The sequence below is a fragment of the Typopeltis vanoorti genome, chromosome 3 (assembly GCF_054136105.1).
Source record: "Typopeltis vanoorti isolate ZY-2024b chromosome 3, IOZ_Tvanoo_1.0, whole genome shotgun sequence".
NCBI classification, from domain to species: Eukaryota; Metazoa; Arthropoda; class Arachnida; order Uropygi; family Thelyphonidae; genus Typopeltis; species Typopeltis vanoorti.
In genome coordinates, this window is record NC_143551.1 from 172,157,770 (window position 1) to 172,181,653 (window position 23,884).

Here is a 23,884-nt window from a genome sequence, read left to right on the forward strand (position 1 = left end):
CAGTGTTTTTGAGGGACAACTACCTCAGCCAGTACATAACACATGGCACACGAGCATTGAGGATCTTGGATTTGATCATCTCATCAGAGGATGTTATTATAAATGAGGAGACACATCACTCTCCATTTGGTGAGAGCGGCCACGAAGTGATTACCTGGGTGGTTTCCAGCCATGTGAGGATGGCTGGGAGGAAAGGTATATGTGGAACTACAAGGCTCGTGATTATGAGAAGCCCAGGAGACAGCTTGGAACTATAGCATGGAATTAGGAGTTGGGGGGGAAAAGAGATCAGATCAATGCTGCTTGGGTGATATTCAAGTACCATCTAGTTAAATCAATGTCTAAATATATTCCAAAGATCAGAAGATTAAATAAGGTGGGTGTGAAATGGATGAATGAAGAGATTAAGCAGGCAATACCCGAGAAAAAAATATTTCTGAAGGCAACATAAGAGGAGTGTTAATAATCACTTACATGAGGAATACCCAGAATGACAACTCATTGGTAAGAATAGCAAAAGTTCAGTATTAGCAGCAGTTAGCTAGTAAAGCCAAAAAAAAAAAAAAAAAATCTCAGTTCTTTCAATATGTAGTAGCAAAAATAAAAATGATTATGGTATGATGGCCTTTATTGCAGAAAATGGTTTACAGAAAATTATTCCAGAGGTATATAGTTGAAATATTTAATGAGCATTTCATAAAGGTCTTTCATCCTTGGGAATGTGACATCATGAAGAGTTTTAGAGCAGCAAATAATGAGGAGGAGAGACTGACTGTAAGTGAGGAAGAAGTATATGGGGAATTGAGAAAACTTGATATTAATAAAGCTGTGGGACTCAATAATATATCACTGCATATTTTGAAGGAATATGCCAGAAAGTTGACATCTGCCTTGACATATTTCAAATTTCATTATAGCATCGGAAGAGTTGATAATAACTGAGATGACATCTCTCCCACCAGTTGGAGAGAGTGACGATATAGTTTTGACTTGGAAAATGAATAGACATGCAGGAGTATCAAAGAGATGGGAACGTATGTGGAATTATAAGGCAGGTGATTATAATAGTCTTAGACGTCAACATGGGGAAGTTTCATGGAGGGAAGAATTGGAAGACTGGGATATCATTAGCGCTTGGGAAATTGTGAAGGAATATTTCTTAGCAGCAATAGTAAACTGTATTTCACAAGTGAAGAAGATTACACAATTTGGAGTAAAGTGGATGACAAACAGTATTAAACAGGAACTGCATGTGAAGAAGAAGCTATGGAAGAGATATATATGGAGACAGGTGAAGAGAAGATGCATAAAGAATATAAGACACAGGCCAGGAGAGTGACTAGTATGGTAAGGAAGGCAAAAATGGAATATGAGAAGAGATTGGCTATAAGATCCAAAGAAAATCCTAGGGAATTTTTTTAGCTATGTGGCCAGTAGGAGGAGAAATGACTGTGGAAGAATGACAATTGTGGGATAAAAATGAGAATAGAGTGACTGATGCAGAGGCCATAGTAGAATTGTTCAATGAACACTTTATTGGAATATTTCATCCTGGAGGAGTCAATTTGAATACTAGAGGGATAGGGCAGATTCGAGGTTTAGAGGTGCTGGAGGAGAGTTTTATTCCAAATACTGAGTACTCTGGATTAGTAAAGCTGTGGGACTGGATGGTATTTCACCATGAGTTTTGAGAGAATTTGATAGGGAACTGGCAGTGCCTTTGACCTGGCTTTTCAACGAAAGTCTGGCTGCACGAAATGTGCCCATGGAATGGAAGGAAGGTAAGATGATGCCATTGCATAAGGGCGATAGCAGACTCGAAGTGTCTAATTATAGGCCAGTTTGTGTGTCACCAGTAGTTAGTAAGATCTTGGAGAAAGTAGTGAGGAACTGTATACAGCATTGGGCAGATGAGGGTAATGTTATTCGTGAGAATCAACATGGATTATTGAAGGGGATTGCTCTTGTTTTAGCAATATGCTAGCCTTTTATAATAAAGTTACAAGAGCAGTAGATGAGTGAAAACCATATAGTGCCATTTTCTTAGACTTAGCGAAGGAATTTGAAGGTTGCCACAAGATAAGCTGATATTTAAGTTGCAGCAAATGGGTTTGAAAGTCAGGTTGGTCAACTGGATTCAGGATTGGCTGTCCAACAGGTATCAGAGAGTTGTGTATGGTGGAGCAATATCAAAGAGGCAGAAGGTTACAAGTGGGGTTCCACAGTGCTCAGTACTGGGACCTATATTGTTTAACCTTTATATCAATGACATTGTCTGTGGATTGCAAGGGGATATTCAGTTGTTTGCAGATGATGCAAAACTGGGAAGAGTTATTAGTAATAGTGCAGATGTGGTAGCCCTGCAAGAGGATTTGAATAGGCTAGATAGATGGGCAAATGAATGGGGGTATCGGTTTAATTCAGCAAAATATAAGGTCTTGAGGTTTGGGACACATTGATGGGATGTTGCGTGCTCTATTGGAGGAGTTAAACTGGAGGAAGTAGGGGAGACAAGAGATCTGGGGTTGATGATTGATAGAAACCTGAAATTTAGGGGATATATTGTCCCCTAAATTTCAAAATAAATTGTTTTTATTTTCTTTCTGTGTTTCTTAACGCCTGAAGAAGTCGACCTTCCGATGAAACATGTTGCGTTGTGAATAAATTTAATTGACACAGTTAATCATACGATGCCTTAAATATGTTCACTGTCTGCATGCTAACCACGCTCATGGGCAATGCATTCCAATCACTCACCACACTCCATGCGAAAAACATGCTTATCATCATCTTGTTCACAGTTTCCTTATACAGCTTCCAGGGATGACCTCTTGTTCTCTCCCTATCTCGACCCATTCTGTGCAAAACTTCCTCCACATTAATTAGGTAATACTCTCTAATTATTTTTATTATTATTACTATCCCAAGACCCCATGAAGTCACACTCAACTGTGAGGCACCTTTTTTTCATACACACACACAGCTCATCATACCATGGCTTAAACATTAAAATTCTCTGTAGAAACTATGCTCTTAGGCAATGCTCTTAGGAATTCCAATCATTCACAAATCTCCATGCAAAAACATGTTCTTACACCTCTGCTCACATCCTCCTTATATAGCTTCGAGAGATAACCACTTGTTCTTTGTTTGTAGAGAAACTCCTGTCAGTGTGATAATCAGGTTTTCATCTGGGAAAAGCCATGCTCACATTCAGCAGTAGAAATAGGGAGCTGTTGATAGTGTTTATTAACTGGAACAGTGCAGCAGGCATTTTCTTCTCTGTCAAGAATTTTTGAAAACCTCTAACAGCCTGTTGTTAGAGGTTTCTGGAATTCTTAGCCTCTTACACAAACTCTCCACTTCAGTCTCACCGAAAGTAATATTCCTTTCAGCACCATCTGGCCAACATTCTGGATACAACACTTGTACATTCTGGAATTTGCAACTCTTCTGCAGATAGAAGGCGATTTTCCATTTGTTGTTTCAAGCAGTCATAAAATTTTGTAGGATCAAGAGAACGATTCACATTTGTTGATTGACTGGGTAACCTCTTCTCCAAAGTCACTCCTTTAAAGTTCAGATTTTCAACTGTTTGTACAGCTTCATGATGACAAGGCCCGCCATTGACTTTCCTGTCTTCAAATAGCCAAATCTGTCTTGATATACTGCTGTGACCTTTGTAGATGTAATATCTCTTGCTTGTAGTTCAACACTAAGCTCTGACAATTCTTGGAGAGCATCACACATCAATCCAAGATCCAAAACAAAATCAACACTTGTTTTCTTCAAAAGGCCTTCATACATTACTCTTTCAGACTTGTCTCTGTTTTCATCTTGTTTTGCTGCTGTAAAATGAGCTGCAAGTGCTTAATAATAATCTTTACACACTGCAGAAACATTTCTAAAACTAGAAGCCACCCAACTTCTTCCAGTTTTAAAGAGTTCCTTGTCAAGATCTTCAGTTACTTTGCCTAGTTCTCTGCCATTTTGGGGTGATTGGTGATAGAGACAGTAAAGTTTGTCAAGAAATGGCTTGAAGTGGTTGATTTGTTCTGGGAAGTCTTTTTTTACAACATCATCAACAGAGAGCTCAAGTCTATGGTTAGCACAATGCCAAACCAAAATATGAGGATAACATTCCTTAATCAAAACCACTACTCCTTTTTTCATACTCAACATCACAGCTGCTTCATCACAAAACCGAAAATACCTTGTGTGAATACATTTTCTAACTCTACAATGTAAATAAAAATATTTGTGTGTTTTTCCATATCAGGTAGCATTGATATATTATTAATGATGACAATTGGCTAATAGTGGTGCTGCTTTCGTCAATCAAAAGGGAAATCTCACAGTTTGACACTATTATTTTTTTAAAAAGGAATTTTTTTTTTGTTTCAGTTCCAATATGATTTGTGATATTCATACAAGCATTTGTAGAATGTAGAATTCGACCCATGTCACTGCTATTTAATTCTTGGAGGTCAGTTTCTGATTCAAAGTCATTGAAATCCGGTTTTCTTTGCAACTTTATATGCTGTTCTGAAGATTCTACAAGTGACTTCTTTCTCGTGTTCAAATGCTTTTGAATAAGCTAACTCCAATTTTCGTTCTTTTGCAGATTCTATAATTTTAGAGGGAGCAATGTGAGCTGAACTGTTCTTATGATCGTGAATTTTTTTACATAGTGAAGTAATTTGCTCTTTTTTATTCCTACCAAATGAAAAATTTTAATATTTGCCCATGGCTTTGAAATATTCATACCTTGCTTATTCCTTTCTACTCCCAAATTTGTGACTTGCTTACTTATTTTACAGCCAATGTTTTTATTTACCACCAGCAGCCATTTATTTTTGTTGCAAAATCAGCTTTTGGGTCTCGAGTCCAACAGTCGAGCAAATCTTCTTCTGCGTCTTTACTCGTCATTTCGTTGTAGTCATTGTAGCAACCATAGCAGCCACGTGTTTTATCCCTCCAGTTTTTGTATCACTGTCCATCGGGGGTCTGTTTTTATCCCATCACTATCACTACACTTACTGTTCTTGAGCTTTAACTTTTTAGTTGTCGGAGCAGAGGAGAAAAATTGTGTTATTTTACTATTCATTGCATAAAACTGGTGAAACTTCCATGAAACACGTTAGCCTCACTCATCCACGTTGTAAAAATGCAACTCTACTTTTGTAGAGAACACCTGCTTGTATACGTGTTCACATAGAAGTTCATCTTCCGGTAACCACCGTAACTTCCAGCCGACTATCGATTCTAATCGAAAACTTCGATCTTTGAGGTTCAGTGTCAACAACACAAGATTGCAGCACTAGATTGGATGAACCAAAGATGAGCCTTGATTTACATTGCCAACGACAATAACTGAGAATTTAAAATGGAGACAGTCCTAGTTTTGCAATTCTTATAAAATATGTGTTTAGGGACCATTAAAATCCTAAACGTTTACCGGAACGCGTTCCGGACCGTTCCAGCTGAAAAAAAGGCCTGCTTAGAACCATGCTACTGGAGTGGAATGAAGAGTGGAGTGAAGTATTTTGCCTTCTTTTCACTCTTTGGATCATACCTGCTGAAAGAATTTCATGAAATAACCAGGTCAAGGGCATAACTAATGTTGTGCACATCCATTTAAAATATGTGGTGATATGTCATCAATTCCTGCAGCTTTATTAATATCTAACCCAATCAACACCTCATACATCTCTGATTCTGTTACTTACAATCCTCCTAAACATACCTCTCTTCTATATGTTGCACCACATCATTTACACCAGTATGATATACACAGATAAAGTGCTCATTCAATAATTCTACTATATTCTTTGCAACTGTTATTTTCCTGCTGATTATCCAACAGTGTCAACCTGCCATAATTATTCTTTCTCGTATTTATTCATAATTATTTTAATAATTATGAATAAATAACTCCCAATTATTCTAACTCCCCATATACCCATTTGCTCACTCATCATTAAATCTCCTTTCATTACATTCTCTACACTTGAGGTTCTGAAATCAGAACCTCAAGTGTAGAGAATGTAATGAAAGGAGATTTAATGTAGAGAATGTAATGAAAGGAGATTTAATGTAGAGAATGTAATGAAAGGAGATTTAATGTAGAGAATGATGAACCTGATGAACTGCCCATTGAATACCTTGACTATGTCCTCTGCAGAAGTAGCCAGTCTTTCACTTTCATCCGTGAACATCATTGGTATCTAGAAAATTCACTGAAAACAATGTTTTGAAAGGTGATTTATTTTAAAAACAATCAAATATACAATTTATTGAAAAATAGTTCATCCAACAACAGCTAATCTAAAAAAACATTTAATTGAAAAACTGTTTCTCAAAAAACAATTCATCGATCAGCAATTAATCAAAAACACTTTATTGAAACTTTATAAAAACAATTTATTGAAAGGCAGTTCATCAAAAACAACAATTCCTTAAAACTACAAATCATTGAATGAACAGTTTGTCAAAAAATGAATTATAATGAATTATAATTGACTTCACTTATAATGAATTATAAGTGAAGTCTATTTATCAAAAATAACACTTTTTATTGGATTAACTTGTTATTCTGTTGAAACTTATCATGTTGTTCCCCTTATAAAGTGCTTGGAAAGAAGTCAACAGACGCTATACTATGAGGAATAGTCTGATTTGTTAATTAATCCATTCATTCATTATTTGACACCTGTCTTATTTGGCCTTCTAACCTTTGAAATTCATTTACACATTGATGCTGTTATGTATTTCTTTGTCAGTTCCCAACCAGCATTTATTTTCTTTCCGCACAACTCCCATTACATACTATAGCACCAAGCTCTCTCTTCTAAGCTTGTCATAATCACCAGTCTTGTACTTTGACATATAGCCTTTCCTCACAGAAGTCTCCATTGCTACTGTTTCAACCTCTTTCACTTCTACCTTGTAGAGACATCTTTGCTTTCATCAGCAACACTCCCCTTCACTTCTTGTCCTTTCAATCCTTGCAAAAAAAACACTCTACCCTTCGATTATTATTTCCATCAGGATATCATCATCATTTCAACCATGTTTCACTTATTCCAAAAAATTTTGGGCAGTTAAAAACTCAGTTTATGAAACAGTTTAATTACCTTTATTTCCGTTACTCCAGACATTTGTAAATAAACACAGCAGTTCACTTTTAGGTCTTTAACTGGTCCTGTCGATGCCCAACATTCCTGTCTTTTCCCAATCACCTTTATCACTGATCCTCTCAGTCTCAACTGCCCCATTCATATATCTAAATCTATTCCATTCCTATGTTGATCATCCGAATACATACATCTGTTTACTACTACTACTTTTGACATCCACTCTCTCTATGTCATGTCTTCCTGTTGACCTAGGCTTTCCTATTCCTCTTGCATTTGCATTCTGTCCTCATTTCAAACACTACTACTACTATTTCCATTGCTGTGCACTTCTGTATTTTCTGTTCTACTCTCATGATCTTACACTTTGTCTTACTTATGATCTCTTATTGGTATCAAACTCTGCATTTCCATCTAGAAACAGTTTCTCCAGTTCACTCACTCCAGGTCATTTAAATGAAGAATTATACTTCTGTATAATTCTTTTCTTCTCTCACATACATACCACATCCACAAATTACACTCCCTTCTCCTTAAATGGCTCTGCAAACTATTTGTGATTCTCACTCTCCATCTCAACTCATCATTATCATACCGTAAGATTATATTTCAGATGATAATAATAATCCTACTTGGAACACTTTTCACAGCCAACCCATTTGGTTAAATCAAGTATGAAACTCATTCTATGATTAGAATTTCAGACCAATATATCGTAAATATAATCTGATACCTGTGAAGAAAAACCAATGATGAAAATAAGTTGATTATTATATACATCCAGTTGCAAAAAACTAAACAGTTTTGCAAGCATCTTGCATAGATACTACAGTAACTTTAAATCTGAATTGTTGCCATCTGGAAGTTCAGAATTACAATACATTTCTTGACTGATTTTTATATTAGGTGTTATTTAATTTATGAATTAGAAAATCTGAAAAAAATATTTGCATAATAATAAAGTGTTTATTTTGTATTTTAGTGAAACCCATGATTGACAGATCATGCTTAAAAAATGTTACAATCAAAGTGGGACGGTCTGTCAAATTTGAAATTGACATTCGAGGTGAACCTCCTCCAGAAATAGCATGGACTTTTAAGCAGTGTATAAAACTGAATAATGATGATCACATAATAATTGAAAACAAGGAATATCATTCAGATCTTTCTATAAACAAAGCACTTCGTAAACACTCAGGAAAGTATACAATTACAGCTACCAATTCTTCTGGAAAGGATTCAGGAACAGTAGAAGTAACTGTCTTAGGTATGCAGTTGTTTATCATAATTTTGATATATTTCATTCTCTCTCTCTCTCTATTGCCAGAAATTTTAAGCAGTAAAAATAAATAGTTTCCATTTATATATTTGCAATACATAATTTATTCACATTGGTTATTATAAATATTTTTGATAAGCATTTTTCAAATTTTATTTGATATTATTATTATTACATAACAGCTCCAGGGAGTCCAAAGACTCGTTGAGGGAGGCACCTACTCTACAGCTCTCTCTCCACTAACTACAACTACACCAATGCCATCTACCACCCACCACCACCACTAGTATTTTCACAGACAATCACAAACATCCATGATGCCCACGACGGGATTTGAACCCGCAGCCTTTTGACTGTAGAGCAGACACGCTAACCACTTGGCCAACTTGACTGACAATTTGATTTGATATTTTATTTTATTTGATATTTATTAAAAAAATGTATTATACAGTTGTTTCTGATTGTAGCAAAGTATAATTTGATGGAAATAGTTTGTTAAATATAACAGCTTACTCCAGATCCTGTGAGTTTGTTGTTGTAACGAATATCACAGGAACACTTGATGGTGAATTTAAAATAGTATTACTATGGCTGTTTGTATTCACATTTTGCTAGTATATTATAGTGCAACTTTGCTATAGTGATGTTTGTTATAGCAAGAGTTGGACACAAATAATATATTTGAAAATAAAATACTAAAATTATTTATTCTCTCTCTCTCTCTCTCTCTCTCTCTCTATCTAACTCACTCCCCACACACACGTGCTGAATGTCTATTTGCATCTGTTCTCTATTGAGTGAGCAACTGATTTTCTGACTGCCTGAACTGACAAAATGTTCAAACGTGTGGACAGACTTATGTGTTCGTCGAACATGTTGTTTATTATTTTAACGGTATAATAGAACACAGAAACTAAGTAAATAATTAATTTATTAACTTGATGCTGATATTTCACTGGTATTATAACCAGCATCTTCAGAGCACAAAAACACTGTTTGTCACAATACTCTTAGAGGCGACAGAAGCCCTAAAACATACTCCAAATCTCAACAAATATGGCTGTATTAACTTGCCGAAGATCTGGGAGACAGTCATATTAAGAAAAAACTAGCACTTTTCTAGGACTCTAGTAATATATGATAGCGGTTGTTTTTTTTTTTTTTCCAGATAGAGGGCGCCAAAATCAGGACTCTAGTCTTTGTGTTGCTGCTACAATTTTGTTTTAAAGTACACCATGTTGTTTTAGTCTCGCGTATTGTGACAAACAGTGTTTTTGTGCTCTGAAGATGCTGGTTATAATACCAGCGAAATATCAGCATCAAGTTAATAAATTAATTATTTTCTTAGGTTCTGTGTTCTATTATACTGTTAAAATAATAAACAACATGACAAAATGTTCACTGGCTTTTTTCTCTGGAAATAGGAACCCTGAAATTTTGCACTGACAGTTTTGAAAAAATCCAAATATTTTTGAGTTTAGTGTCCATAAATATTTTTTTAGAATTTCTGGACTGTGCACTTAGCTATGTCAATCATAATTCATTATTTTTATTTATTTTTTACTCAGTCTGGTTGATGATTGGATAACATCTCTGTTCTCCAACCAATAGACTGTAAGTTCAAATCCCACTATATGGATGTATGTAATGTTGTCAGATACTAGATTTTTATTTCCCAGTGTGAGACTGTTGTCCTTATGAAGTTGCTTTAAAAAATTACATGCTTGATTCCTTTAGAGCAGGATTTCTTGATTATCGAGCCTAATAGTTATTAATGTTCTGAGGGTTTGCAACCTTGCTAAAGAAACTTGTAGAAGTTGTCATTCAGTATGTCATCCATATTGAATTTGCATGCGTGGAATTTTGAAGTACATCTGCTCTACATAAAGGTTACAATTTATTATTATTATTATTACTCAGGCACATGGAGTCCAAAGATTCACCTTGGGAGGCAGACACTAATCATTATTTAACACAACATCTTTTATACTCATTCTTAACTTTTCATTCACTGACAAAGACAACATATTTCAATTAATAATGCATTTGATTGGAATGGGAATTGCTTGCCAAGAACTGACAGGTAATTCTTGACAGTAATGTGATGATTAACTCATCCTGATATAAATTCATGCAATACGTTTCAGCAGCTTCTGTTGACTTCACAGAAGATAACATTTGAGTTTCCGTGTGGCACCATTCAGCCAAAATATAGACAAGTTCTGGTGAACTAGACTGGCTTTAGCAATTCAGTCTTTTAGCATGGTGTTGTTGACTTTAAAATTCTTGAAACTGTATCATGGAATTACAGTTTCTCATTTATTCATGCTGCATGCTCAATTTCAAATTCATAAAGTAAGAAATCTCAAACTAAACCATTTGGATACCCAGTTTAAGAAATAAAAGATAAATAATAATAGTTACTTGATATACATTGAAATATATACTTGATACATTTAAATATATACATTGAAATATATACTTCATATACCTGATATCTAATTAATCCTATGGCCTCTTCTTTTAAGAGGGTTGCAGCTGATGAAAAAGTCCACTTTCATGCCTCTCTGTCTCTTGCTTCTGTAAGATGCTAGCCTGTCCAGTCTTTGATGTTGTCTTTCCTTTCCAGTCAGGATCTTCCTCTTCTTCTTCTCCTTCTCTCCACCATCCCTTGCAATACTATTCTGGGGTGCTCTCCAGAAGAACCCTTCATCAAATGCCCTACAAAAGCTACTTTTCTTCTTTGGATACTAGCCATATAGTCTCTTTTCACCTTGAATATTTTAAGAACCTCTTCATTGCTCACTCTTTCAACCCAGCTGATACGATCCATTTTTCTCAAGCACCACATTTCACATTCATTCAATTGGTCACTCATCTCCTTGTTTATCATCCAGGACTCACATCCATACATCCCCACACTCCAGATCATCGTCTTGAGGATTCTTACTTTTAACTGTTTGTTCAGATTTCTGTTTCCTAACATGTGGTATATTTGGAAAAATGCTGCTTTTGCTTTTTTAATTCTGTTCTTAATTTCATAATTATATCTATTGTCATCTGTTATCCAACTCCCAAGGTATTCAAAACTTTTTACATTCTCTGTTCTTTGTCCATTCAAAGTGATTTCCATCCCATCATTTCCTTTCCTTGAAATCTTCATCTTTTGTCTTCTGAACGTTTATTTTCATTTTATATCTCTCATTTCCAACCCTGTTCAGTCTATTCAAAATTCTTTGCAAACGTTTTCTCTGTTTTGCTCATAAGTACGATATCATCTGCATATCTTATATTATTTATCAGATGTTCATTTATCTTTATTCCATCCTTCAGATCTTCCAAGGCCTCCCTCGTCATCCATTCAGTATAGACATTAAAAAGGAGTGGGGACATTCCACACCCTTGCCTCATACCCTTTCTTATGGGGATCCATTCAGTATCCTCTCCTTCAAATCTACCCTGGCTTCTTGAGTTTTATATATTCTGAACAACAGTCTGATAATTTTTTCATCTATCCCTATATTATGCAAAATATCAAATAAAACAGAGTAATTAACATTATCAAAAGCTTTATCATAATCCACAAAACATAGATATAAATTTTTATTGCACTCAGTCGTTCTTTCTCCCAATATCCATAGTTTTGTAATAGCTTCCCTGGTTCCCCTGTTTCTCTTGTAACTAAACTTGCTTCATTTAATTCTCTCTCTCTATCATCTGTTTCATTCTTCTATATATTATGTTGATTAGGACTTTTGCAACATAGCTAATCAAGCTGATAGTTCTATGCTTATTGCAATCCATCATTCCTGTAGTTTGGGGAATAGAAATAACTTGATATACATATGATATACATTGAAAATTTAAGCAACTGTAAAGATAAACTCAAAAAATCCTGACTCAAGCCAGCATATTTTACTTCTATAATTCTTTCAACTTTTTAACATAAGTAAAACCTGTTAATATTTGAATTTTAATACCAATTGTATTTTATGTATTATTTAATATTTAATACAATAACAGATTTACTCCTGCAACCTATGGCTGTTGTGCAGAGAAATTCCTATGTTTATTTCACAAACCATAGTTTCATCCTATAATCATGGTTCAATAAGTAAATATCCTTTGGATAACTTAACTTAGATTATGTGAATAATGATCAATCAAATGATCTCACAGAATGTATTGATGTGCTCAAGATTTTTGCAAGTAATTTCAATCAAATGATTGGACAGAATTCTCCAGTTTGCTCATGACTCCATTAAACTGTCTTACATTATGCATTGATCAGCATCACTACATCACAGACTGACACCATTATATTTAAGATTTCCTTTATTTCATTTGAATAGCTGTTATGCAGATTTCACACATCCCAGATGAGTCTTTGACTCCATGAGGTCTTGGGGTAATAATAATAATAATAATAACAGTCCACTTTCCATAGCTGTGAGTTTTCTATAATGACTGTTGCTAATAGAAAAATATGAATTCATAAAAAGGAAAAGGCATTACACTACTGCAACTAGTAATCCAATAAATTTAATAAAAAGCCTTTGTAAATTAGAAATGAATTATTCCAATTTCTAAACAGCTATTGTTCTTCAAACATGGACAAAACCAATAACATGTTTGTCCACTGCTGGATGACAACTCCTACAAGTTTCTTTAGCAAGGTTGCAAACCTTCAGAACATTAATAACCATTAGGCTTGATAATCAAGAAACCCTACTCAAAAGGGATCTAAAAGGATCAAACATGAAATTTTTTAAAGAAACTTCATAAGAACAACAGTCTTAGACTGGGAAATAAAAAATAAAAATCTACCATATGACATATATGCATACAGTGGAATTTGAATTTGCAGTTTATTCATTGGGAGAACAGAGATGTTATCAAAATTCAAAAAAAATTTTTATGGACACTAAACTCAAGATTTTTGGAATTTTGCAAAACTCTCAGTGCAAAATTTCAGGTTCTTATTGCCAGAGAAGGAAGTCAGTAAACTTTTGTCAGTCAGTCAGAAAACTAGTCATTCACTCAAGAGAGAACAGATGTAAATAAACATTCTACTATGTGTGGGGCGGGGGAGTGGATGAGATAGATAGATAGATAGATAGATAGAGAGAGAGAGAGAGAGAGAGAGAGAAAATAAATAATTTTAATATTCAATTCTATTACTTATTTTAATATTTTATTTTAAAATATATTATTTGTGGCCAACTTTGCTATATGTCTCTGACATGTGGTTCTTATTTTCAAAATGTTTAATTTTTTTTTAATAATAATAATAATTATTATATACCAATCTTCAAGGAGTCTTAATTTTTTACTGCACTTATTAAATTAAATTACTAAATACACTTTTACATAACCTCCAGGTAGTGATTTCCAGTTCTCTCTCTATAAGACTATCAAAAATTTTCTTTTGTATCAATCTTATAGAACCCCTTTAAATAACTTATAATGTTCTGTGATGTCCCCCATTTTCTAAACTTTGTAATCTATGCGCCTTCAATCTGCACTTGTATGGAACATTCCACATACCTGTCACCAACTTGTCACTTGTTCCTGGATGTTCTCCACCACCTCCTGATCTCCAAGAAGCCTAGGTGATCCAATTTGGCAACATTCAAGGTGTAGTTGGATCATAACCTTATACAGAGGGATAATCACCACCCTATCCTTACTTGTTAGTGTGCCTTTCAACATCCAAGTAAATACATGAGCTATTTTGCAAATTTTTGCAATATCCCTCAGAATTTCATCTCTCTGTCCACCCTTATCCCTAAATTCCTAGCCTTATCAATTTCTTACAATCCAGTACCATCAATGTGATACCCAATATGTAAGTATTGGGTATCACACTGATGAAGACGTAATTTTTATAACCCAAAGTGCATAACCTTACATTTGCAACATTAAATTGATAAACATTATCATAATGCTAATTTATTTAAATCATCCTGCAGGATATCTACAACAGCTTTATCAACTATTGCCCTCCCGAGTTTTGCATTATCTAAAAATAACTGCATATCTACACTTAAATCATTCCTGGTATCATTAATATACAAATTAATATATTTTTATTTTATATATTAATATATTTTTATTTTATATATTAATATATTTTTATTTTATATATTAATATATTTTTATATATTAATATATTTTTATTTATATATTTTATTAATATATAATAATTAATATTAATATACAACCAAATGCCAGCCTGGTTGGCCGAGTGGTTAGCGTGTCTGCTTTCCAGCCAAAAGACTGCGGGTTCAAATCACACCATGGGCATGGATGTTTCTGATCATCTGTGAAAATACTAGTGGTGGTGGTGAAGGGTAGATGGCATTGGTGTAGATGATGATAATGGTGGTTGTGGTTCCTTGTAGTTGGAGAATTGAGTGGAGACAGCAGTACGTGCCCTCCCTCAATGAGTCCTTGGACTTCCTGGAGGTGTCACGTAATTTTTTTTTTTTTTAATAATAATAATATATTTTATTGATTGCTAAAATATTTATACATACAATAAACATCTTGAGTGACTTTGCACCTTATAATTTTACAGAGTTCAGCACTAAGTGCTTCAATTCCTACATTGGATTTCAATGAAAATTTTTAACTTTTTACTTTTAACTTTATACTTTTTTGCCTTTATATTATGTATTTACAACACATGTTCTTCTAATATTAACAATGAAGATTATACAGAATTTTTTGTATAATTTTTTATTTATTTTATTTTATTTTTATTTATTTTTTTTAAAGTTTGAGAAAGAGTGATTATACATACAAATTTCTGCATTTGCTTATAAGGATTACTTGTAAATGAGTGAGGCAAGTTAATCCCACCTACTTCAAAGCTTGGGTTAGCTTTTATGAAGAGAGTGGGATTTAGCCTTCACTATTTGTGTTCTTGCTACTGTTTATGTATGGGATGTAGGCATTGGCTGCTAGTGATTTATGATGTGTATATTAGTGTTAATGGTTTCTTAACTTTGTTGGTATATTTTTCAGAGTTCGTTTTTTAATGTTCTGTAGTTATCTATGTGTTTTAACTTTCTTGGTAGGTTGTTGAATTGCATTGGTATCTGATGTGATCTCACAAAAGAACCGTATGAGTTGTTGAAGGGTGTGGGGATGTAGAGAGTTGTTGTAGGTCGTGTTATTCGATATGTGTCTCTGTTGTTTCAATAGGTGATGTTGAAGTAATTCCTTGTTATTGTCATGTAGTGGTTCAGGTTTTTAATGCTCAGAATTCTGTGTATCGCCATGTGCTTGTCGGATATTGGTTGTTGTGTGTAAGGTGTCCAGATCACTGTTGACACAATTTTCCTGTGTAGTGTTTCTAATTTTGATAGGTGGCTGTTTGATGTATTTGCATAGACTGTTATTCCATATCTGAGTAGGGATTCGCAGATACCATGATATAGGAGTTTTTTTTATGTTGGGTAGAATAATGTCTTTTACTTGGAAGAGTTTTGCTGCAATGATCTGGAGTTTGGTGTGTAGATATTCTATATGTTTTGTCCATTTAAGGTGGGAATCTATATAGAGACCGAGGTATTTTGCGTGTGTTACAGTTTCGGAACATTGACAGGTATTTTTGTTGTTAATGCAGCGGTGTGTGTGACAATGTATCGATGGTGATGCAGGGCGTATGATTCTTGGGGTTGTGTATTATCAACATCTGTGTTTTGGTGCCGTTGATTAGAATTGCGTTTTGGTGGAAGTATGTTGTGATTTCGTTCAGGTCTTGTTGCGCTTTGCAGAGAGCTGTGTTAATGTCTGTGTGGATTGCTAGTAGTGCAGTGTCATCTGCGTATTGAAATATTTGACTTCTTATGGATATATTATGAACATCGTTAATGCATATATTGAATAGAGTGGGTGATAATATGGCACCTTGAGGTACACCGTGTTTTACTTGTATACTCCGACTGTGACATGTATCTATTTTTGTTACTTGTGTTCTGTTTGAGAGGTACTTCTTGAACCTTGTATGCAGTGTTCCTGTTATACCTATTGAGTATAGTTTGATGAGTAGTATGTCATGTTCAAGTGTGTCAAATGCTTTGGTTAGGTCCAGCAGTATAAGGACGGCGTACTTGTTTTTGTCGAGAGCTTTGTTTATTGTGTCGGCAATGTCTTCTAATAAAGTAATGGTGCTTTTTGTTTTCTGAAAGCCCTATTGGTTTTGTGAGATGATGTTGTACTTCTGTAAATAGTTCTGTAGTCTGGTGTGTGTGTGTGTGTGTGTGTTATTTTTTCTAGAATTTTTGAGATGACTGGTAGTGTAGCTATTGGTCTGTAGTTCTGAGTATCGTTTCTTTTGGCGTGTTTGTATATTGGCATAATTACTGCAGTTTTTAGTTGTTGTGGGATAATGCCTATGTCGAATATTATGTTCACGAGTTTCAAAAGTATTGGATTTATTTGTTCAAAGTGTGTTATAAGGTCTGTGAGTCTTATTTTGTTTATTCCTGGAGTGGTCTTTGGTTTTAGTTTTAGGATTACTTCTTTCAGTTCCTGTTTTGTTATGGGTGGAAAATACATTGTTTGTTGTTCACTTTGTGTCGGTAATTTTTTGTTGATCGTTGGTAGTTTGTCTTTTTTGAGTTGTGTGATGTTGTTTGTGAAAACATGGTTGAAAGAGTCTGCTAGTTCCTCTTGGTTTGTGTCCTGACCGAAGCTTTTTGCAATAAAATCTTGTGCTGAAGTTTTCTTTTTTTGGGTTACTAATTCATTGAGTGTAGCCCATGTTTACTTAATATTGTCATTATATTCCATGAATTTTTGGAAGTAGTAGCGTCTTTTTGCCCTACGAATTTTTGTTGTTAGTTTATTTCTTATGTTTTTGTATAAGGTTTGTAAATGTGTGTTACTGGGTGACTTTTTTAAGTTTTTTCCATAGATTTTCTTTTTCAGTAATAGTATTTAGTATATCATCATTTATCCATGGATTGTTGTCTGTTTGTCGCCTCCTGTATAGGTTTTGTTGCTTTTTTGTATATTTCTGTGAACTTTAGTTGAAAATTCTCGTATAATGTTACAGGATTGTTTATTTTAAGTAGGGAATTCCAGTCTGTATTTTTTACTTGGTTATCGAAAGTGTTCTTTAGTATGATCAAGTTTTGTTGACTTTTGTGGTGGTGGGAGGGGGGGGTACGAAATGTAATAAAACGAAGGTTAGACAAAGTAGTAATCGGCAATTTTTACGTTAATTACTGATGATGTATAAGAATGGATGGGAGCCCGTATGTTGATATGATCAATACATTATTGTGTTAGTGAGTTATTGAGTATTTCTTCTCGTGTTGGGGAGTTAATGGTAGGGTTTATGTTGTACTGACTTATTATATCAGGATATGTGTTAGTGGTTGAAGAAGCGTGGTCAAGAGTATTTATGTTAATGATAATAATAATCATAATAATAATATAATAATAATAAATTAAACAGCAGTTGCCCTAGTATAGAATTTTGAGGCACTCTATCAGTCATCCTCTTTCTCCTAAATTCAACTGCATTGTACACTAATCTGGTGTCTGGCACAATTAAAAGTGAATTAAAATGCTGTTTGATTAACTTCTTTGATGTTAATCAGGGAAGTTAATCAAACAGCATTATTAACTTCCTTGATGGTTGCAAGCTGTTCCTTGTCAACATGTGATCTTGTTCAGATATGTTTCTAATCTTGTTCAGTATGCCAATCTGAACAAGATTAGAAATATTGATTTCCTACATATACTAATTTCTCATGCAATTTTTAACATTTCTTTCTGTTGTGAATATTTTTTGCAGATCTGTAGTCACCATATTATAGTTTGGAGATATTATTTTGTCAATATGCTGTTTTCTCCTCCTTGGTTCTCTGCTCTCTTAGCAGAGTGCCACAGCAACAGAGAAGAAATTCTACATTTATTATATTTTTAGCACTTCCATCAAGATTTAACAGCTTTATTATTGACATGTGAGTGAGTTTCAGATCCTTTGTTTTTAACACATTACAGCTTCTCTGAAGTGCTCCTTCCTTTTTTGATATTGATAATTTTTCTGTAGAACTTCATATTTTATCTCTTTGTATAAAACTTGATCTTTTTTCACTGTCATTATCACAAAGACACCTTACTTCTTACAGTTGAAGTCCAGTAAATGCTTACATTATGGCTCTACATAGACATTATTTTATTATTATTATTATTAAAAGAGACCTCCAGGGACGCAGGAACTCATAGAGGGGGGGTCCATACTATTTGTACCAGTTGTCATACTTGTTCTTGAATTCATTCACACTGCGTTCACACACAACATTCATAGGCAATCCATTCCAATCATGCACCATCCTATGAGAGAAAAATCTAGCCCTCACACTCTTCTTAGTGGCATTCATTCTAAGCTTCTAATGGATGCCCTCATGTCCTTTCCCCACCCTCCATAAAACAAAAAATTCCATCTACTGAAATTCTATATAAACTCTTTCAGAAGTTTGTAAGTCTCAATGATATCCTTCACCTCTTTCTCCTGTTTACTAGTGTCTGCAGCCTACAAATTCTCTCTTAATAATCTGTATTTCACAATCCTGATATCATTTTTGACACTCTCCTTTGCACTCTCTCCACTGTATCAGAATCACTGTGGAAACAGTAGACCAGACTTGCACACAATGAATGATCATGCATTATCATTTTATAAAATTTGGTATAATGATCACATTTTCTACTATTTCTGTATGTATGCTGTTGTTATGATGGCTTCTCATAATTCAGAATCTTTCAGGAAAACCTACAAAACCAGGTGGACCTTTGGCAGTTTCTGATGTCCACAAAGAGGGATGTAAGTTGCAATGGAACAAACCTGAAGATGATGGAGGAATGCCAATTCAACATTATGAAGTAGAAAAGTTTGACAAAGATACTGGTCGTTGGACAAGAGTAGGAAGAACAGAAAAGCCTGAAATGGAAATTACTGGACTCACACCAGGTAAAGAATACCAGTTTAGAGTAACAGCTGTTAATGAAGAAGGAGAATCTGAGCCTCTTGTAACACCAGACTCAGTCATTGCTAAAAATCCTTATGGTAAGTTTATTTTGAAATTTATTTTTCTGTGCTGAAATAATAGTAAATGTTTAATTTTTTATTTTATTTTATTATATATATTAAGAAACAGTTATCATTTTTGTATAATTTTCCAAACCAGTTTTTATTTGCTAGAAATGTTTTAATCTCCCTACTGACTACAATATTCACAGATAAATTAAAGATACGAGGAAATTATATACTTGGCTTAATCTTTTATCCAAGTGTAAGTAAACAAGTTTGTGCCTGAACTATTTTCAGGACTGGGACAACTTGTATAAAGAAATTAATAACTTCATATCACTTGCCTTAGTATCCCATAATGCAAAGCTCATCTCCTTGTGGACATGTATAATGCTATGCATTATGGGAGGGGTCACCTCCCAGAGTGACCCTAAAGTTTTACTCTAAACTGGTAGTTGTTTCCATAATTTTCATAATGTATTCCAACAATATGCATAGATAACAGATTTAATATCTTATTTCAACTCTCACACATGGATATGAAGTTCAAACCACCAATATCTGCACATTATGAGGTGATAATCATGCACATTCAGAATTCTGGATACTTGATCAGATTAACTTGCATTACTTGCAGAATTGAGGTAATTGGATTTGAATTACCCGGAGAGACTGTTCTAGATGAAAATATAATGAGTGGAGAGAACAAGAAATCAGAGGAAGTAAGAGGTGATGAGAAAGATCAGGAGAGTAGAACTGGTATGACTGAATTACTTGTGAAAGGAGAGTAGCCATGTGAGAGATGAGATTGAAACAAGAATGCAGGAGTGACAATGAAACGGGAGGTGTCAGGGTGGAAAGGAAGACAGAGCATAAGGAGAGTGGATGTTGGAAGCAGTAGTGAATGTGTATGGGGATGATTAGTACAGAAATGGGATGGCCTCAGATGAAGGAAGCCAGTTTAATCTGAGAAGGTATATGTGGTGAGTTGTGACCAAGATAATTGGTCAGGGGTAGAGAAATCACAGTTGAGAGGGTAGAATTGGTAGCACCTGGTCATATACCTAAAAAGGAAAAAAAAAGGATTTTCTGTTTGTTTATGAATATCATCATCATCATCACAAACTATGGGCTCACTGCCAGTTGGTGTCCGATGCCTCCTTCACTATCTTCTTCTACCTTTCTTTGTCCAGTGCACAGTGTTGCAGTTTCTGTACATCCATCCACACCAGTCTTTTATGTCGTCTATCCATTCTCTGTAAGGTCTACCTCTTCTGTTTACACCATCCATAATACTAAACATGAATGTCTTTATCTTCTGGTCCTCACTCATTCTGCAGATGTGTCCAAATAATTCTTTTAAGATTCTTTTTCTTGATTCCTTATTTATTATTACCCATGTTTCCGATCCATACAGTACACCGCTAAAGATGCATGTTTCCAGCACTCTTAGTTTTGTTTGCAGACTGATCGTGTTGCTTTTCCAGATGTTATCCACGGCCTTCAGATTTGTTCTTCCCTTTGCAATCTTGATCTTTATTTCTTTTTTACAGGCCAAATCATATGTCATTTTACTTCCCAAATATGTGAACTGTTCTACATTTTCTACATCAATTCCATCCACTTGTATCTTTTATTTCATGTTCTTTTCACCAAATATCATTGTATTTGTTTTTTCCAAGTTCATAACAATTACAAATCTTTTTCCTTCCTCATTTAACAGTTTCAATGTTTTTTGTAGTTCTCTTTCTTCTTCTTCTTCTTCTTCTTCCATAACCATTGTATACCGATATTCCTTTTGCACCTTCCTTACAAATACAGGAGCATCTGAAATAAGGGAGAAGAATTTTTTCAGTAATTGAATTTATTTGTCCAAAAATTGTTGGATTAAGTTAAAATGGTTGCATAAGGATGATATCCTGAAGAAAATAGAAATGAAGGGTTATCACATTTTTCATGAGGATGGGATTTGACAGGAAAGGAGGAGAGTACTATTAATGACAGCAAGGGAATTATGCCCATATATGGTGGAGATGCGAGGGAGAAATAGAGCAATGGTCTCAGATGAAAGATTTGAACCTACAGCTTATTGGTTAGAGAGCAGAATTGCTAACTACTAGACTGACTGTGCCATTGAATAAGTTTAAATTTTGAAATAAGTACGTTTTTTGGTATGGTAATAACTATGAAGTAAAGATATTCCCAGATTTTTTTTTTTTTTACTACAACATTTATAAAGCCTAAAAAACAAACAATTGGTAGTAGTTTTCTGCATTAGAGTTTATAGTGTAAAATAAATAAATCAGTTTGTTATAAAAAAAGTTGTAGGATATTTTCCTTGCATGTTCCCAGTTTCATGTACCCAATAAAACTACATACCAATTTCATAATTTTGAAACTTGTATAATTATAAAATTACCATTTTCCACTTAATTTTGGAGTGAAAGTCTATTGTTTGCAATCCATAATGAAATTTATATATAGTTTCTTTCCTGTGCAACAGATGAACCTGGGAAACCTGGAACACCAGAACTGATTGACTGGGATAATATGAGTGTTGATCTTAAATGGACTGTACCAAAGCATGATGGAGGTGCTCCTATTACTAAATATATTGTAGAAAAGAAAGAAAAATTTAGCATGAACTGGGAAAAAGCAATAGAAGTTAGTGGAGACCAGTTGGAAGCCAAAGTTATTGATCTGAAAGAAAGAGCAGAATATCAGTTTCGAGTTTTAGCTGTGAATAAAGCTGGACCTAGCGAGCCTAGTGATGCAACTAAAAATCATTTGGTAAAACATCGAAGATGTAAGTATAAAGGTTTAATGTATTATATAAGTTCTATTTTGATAATAATCAATTTAGATTCCTTTAAGGATTTTAATTCCTGCTATTAGTTTATTCATGTGGGAAGTACTTTACATTAAGAGAAACCTGAGACTTTTTTTTTTTGTAAAACTGTTAGTCATATTTGCTGTGTAGTGGGCTGCTGAGAGTTTACAAAATCCAGCATCCTCATTCTAGAAGCCAATCAACATCCTTTGTAAAGTCATTTTAGACTTACAACTTAGCACTTTCATAAATATCCATTTCATTATGGGATTTCAATCTATAACCTGTTGGACAGATTGCAGAAATGACTCAGCCAATTAGAATGGCTAATCAGTTGAGATGACATTTTGTTTGCATATACCAGTGTAAAAATGAACCAGAACTGAAACATATGATATCTTATCAGCTATAATAATACTATTATTATTACTATTATGATCACCATACAGGATGGTTAATGGCCCAAGCTGTATAACTAAGAGGAGACCTCCACATAGCCTTTTAAGAAATGAGGAGAACCAACTGGGGCTTCTGACCTAATGTCCACTTCTCACTTTCTCATGGTGAATTCTGTCAGGTATCTACCTGGATACTGAACAACGAGTATCCAGGTAGAGGATGGGCTAGCAATTTGGGATTTAGCTGACCAAACTGTATTATTATTGGCTTACCATAATACAAAATGATGGTACAACATGAAAGAATTTCATGCCAGCTCTGGCTTCGTCCAGTACATGTGATGAAACAACGTGTGATAACAACATCAAGAACAAAGAACTGGAAAAAATGACTAAATATCAAGATCTGATAATTGAAATCGGTTTGTTGAAGCTTAAACAGACCAAAGTCATTCCAACTGTTATTGGCATACTTGGTACAATTTCAAAGCTATCCAACTATTTACAAGAATTCAACAGCAATGAGTTAACCAACACATGACCGACAAAAAACAGCATTACTTGGAACAGTTCTTTTTACGATGCTAACTGACAGACTATACTTAGATTCTTGGGTATAATTTTAATTGTGCTGTATCACCTACCAATTGTTGTTTGAATGATATCTTGGTTTGGCTGTTTCAATTGTGTGAATAAAGTAGCAGTAATAAGAATAATGATGATGATATAATGCTAACAATTTAATATTATTAGATGTGCACATTTATCTATTAAAGGAAGAAAAATTAATGACACGAGCAATTTTAGTTTTGACCAGGAGAATTGTATAAAAGCGATTTTAACAAATGAATCTTTAAATACATAAATATCCAGAATATTAGAAGTGAGTGTTGTTCTGTAGTCAAGAGTTAAATAATGAGCAGCAGATGAATATATTAAAAAAAAAAAAAAAGGAATACTCTGAGAATAAAACTTATTGGACTGAACACAATTGAAAAGTGACAACTTGGGTTATACCAGTGATCTTATATCCAGCTAGCATATTAGACCAGACAAAAATAAGACCTAAACAAACTGAACTTTAAAACACACAAAATGAATAACTATGCATCATACATTACATCCAGTGGTGAGCTATAAGAGGCTCGTGCGGGGCCCTTTGTTAAATTTTTCTCAAATTTGCAAGTC

General features: G+C 34.3%; 1 protein-coding gene across 5 annotated transcripts in view; it reads left to right on the forward strand.

Annotated features, from left to right (window-relative positions):
* The window catches only part of LOC150108743 (twitchin-like), a 2,666,638-nt gene that overhangs the window by 1,000,162 nt on the left and 1,642,592 nt on the right, over nt 1-23,884 (forward strand). For all 5 annotated transcript variants that reach the window (XM_090390962.1, XM_090390961.1, XM_090390964.1 and 2 more), the window contains 3 exons: nt 8,119-8,403; nt 19,205-19,504; nt 21,972-22,274. In XM_090390962.1, coding sequence (XP_090247088.1) covers nt 8,119-8,403; nt 19,205-19,504; nt 21,972-22,274 — 888 coding nt within the window. The remainder of the gene's footprint in view (nt 1-8,118; nt 8,404-19,204; nt 19,505-21,971; nt 22,275-23,884) is intronic.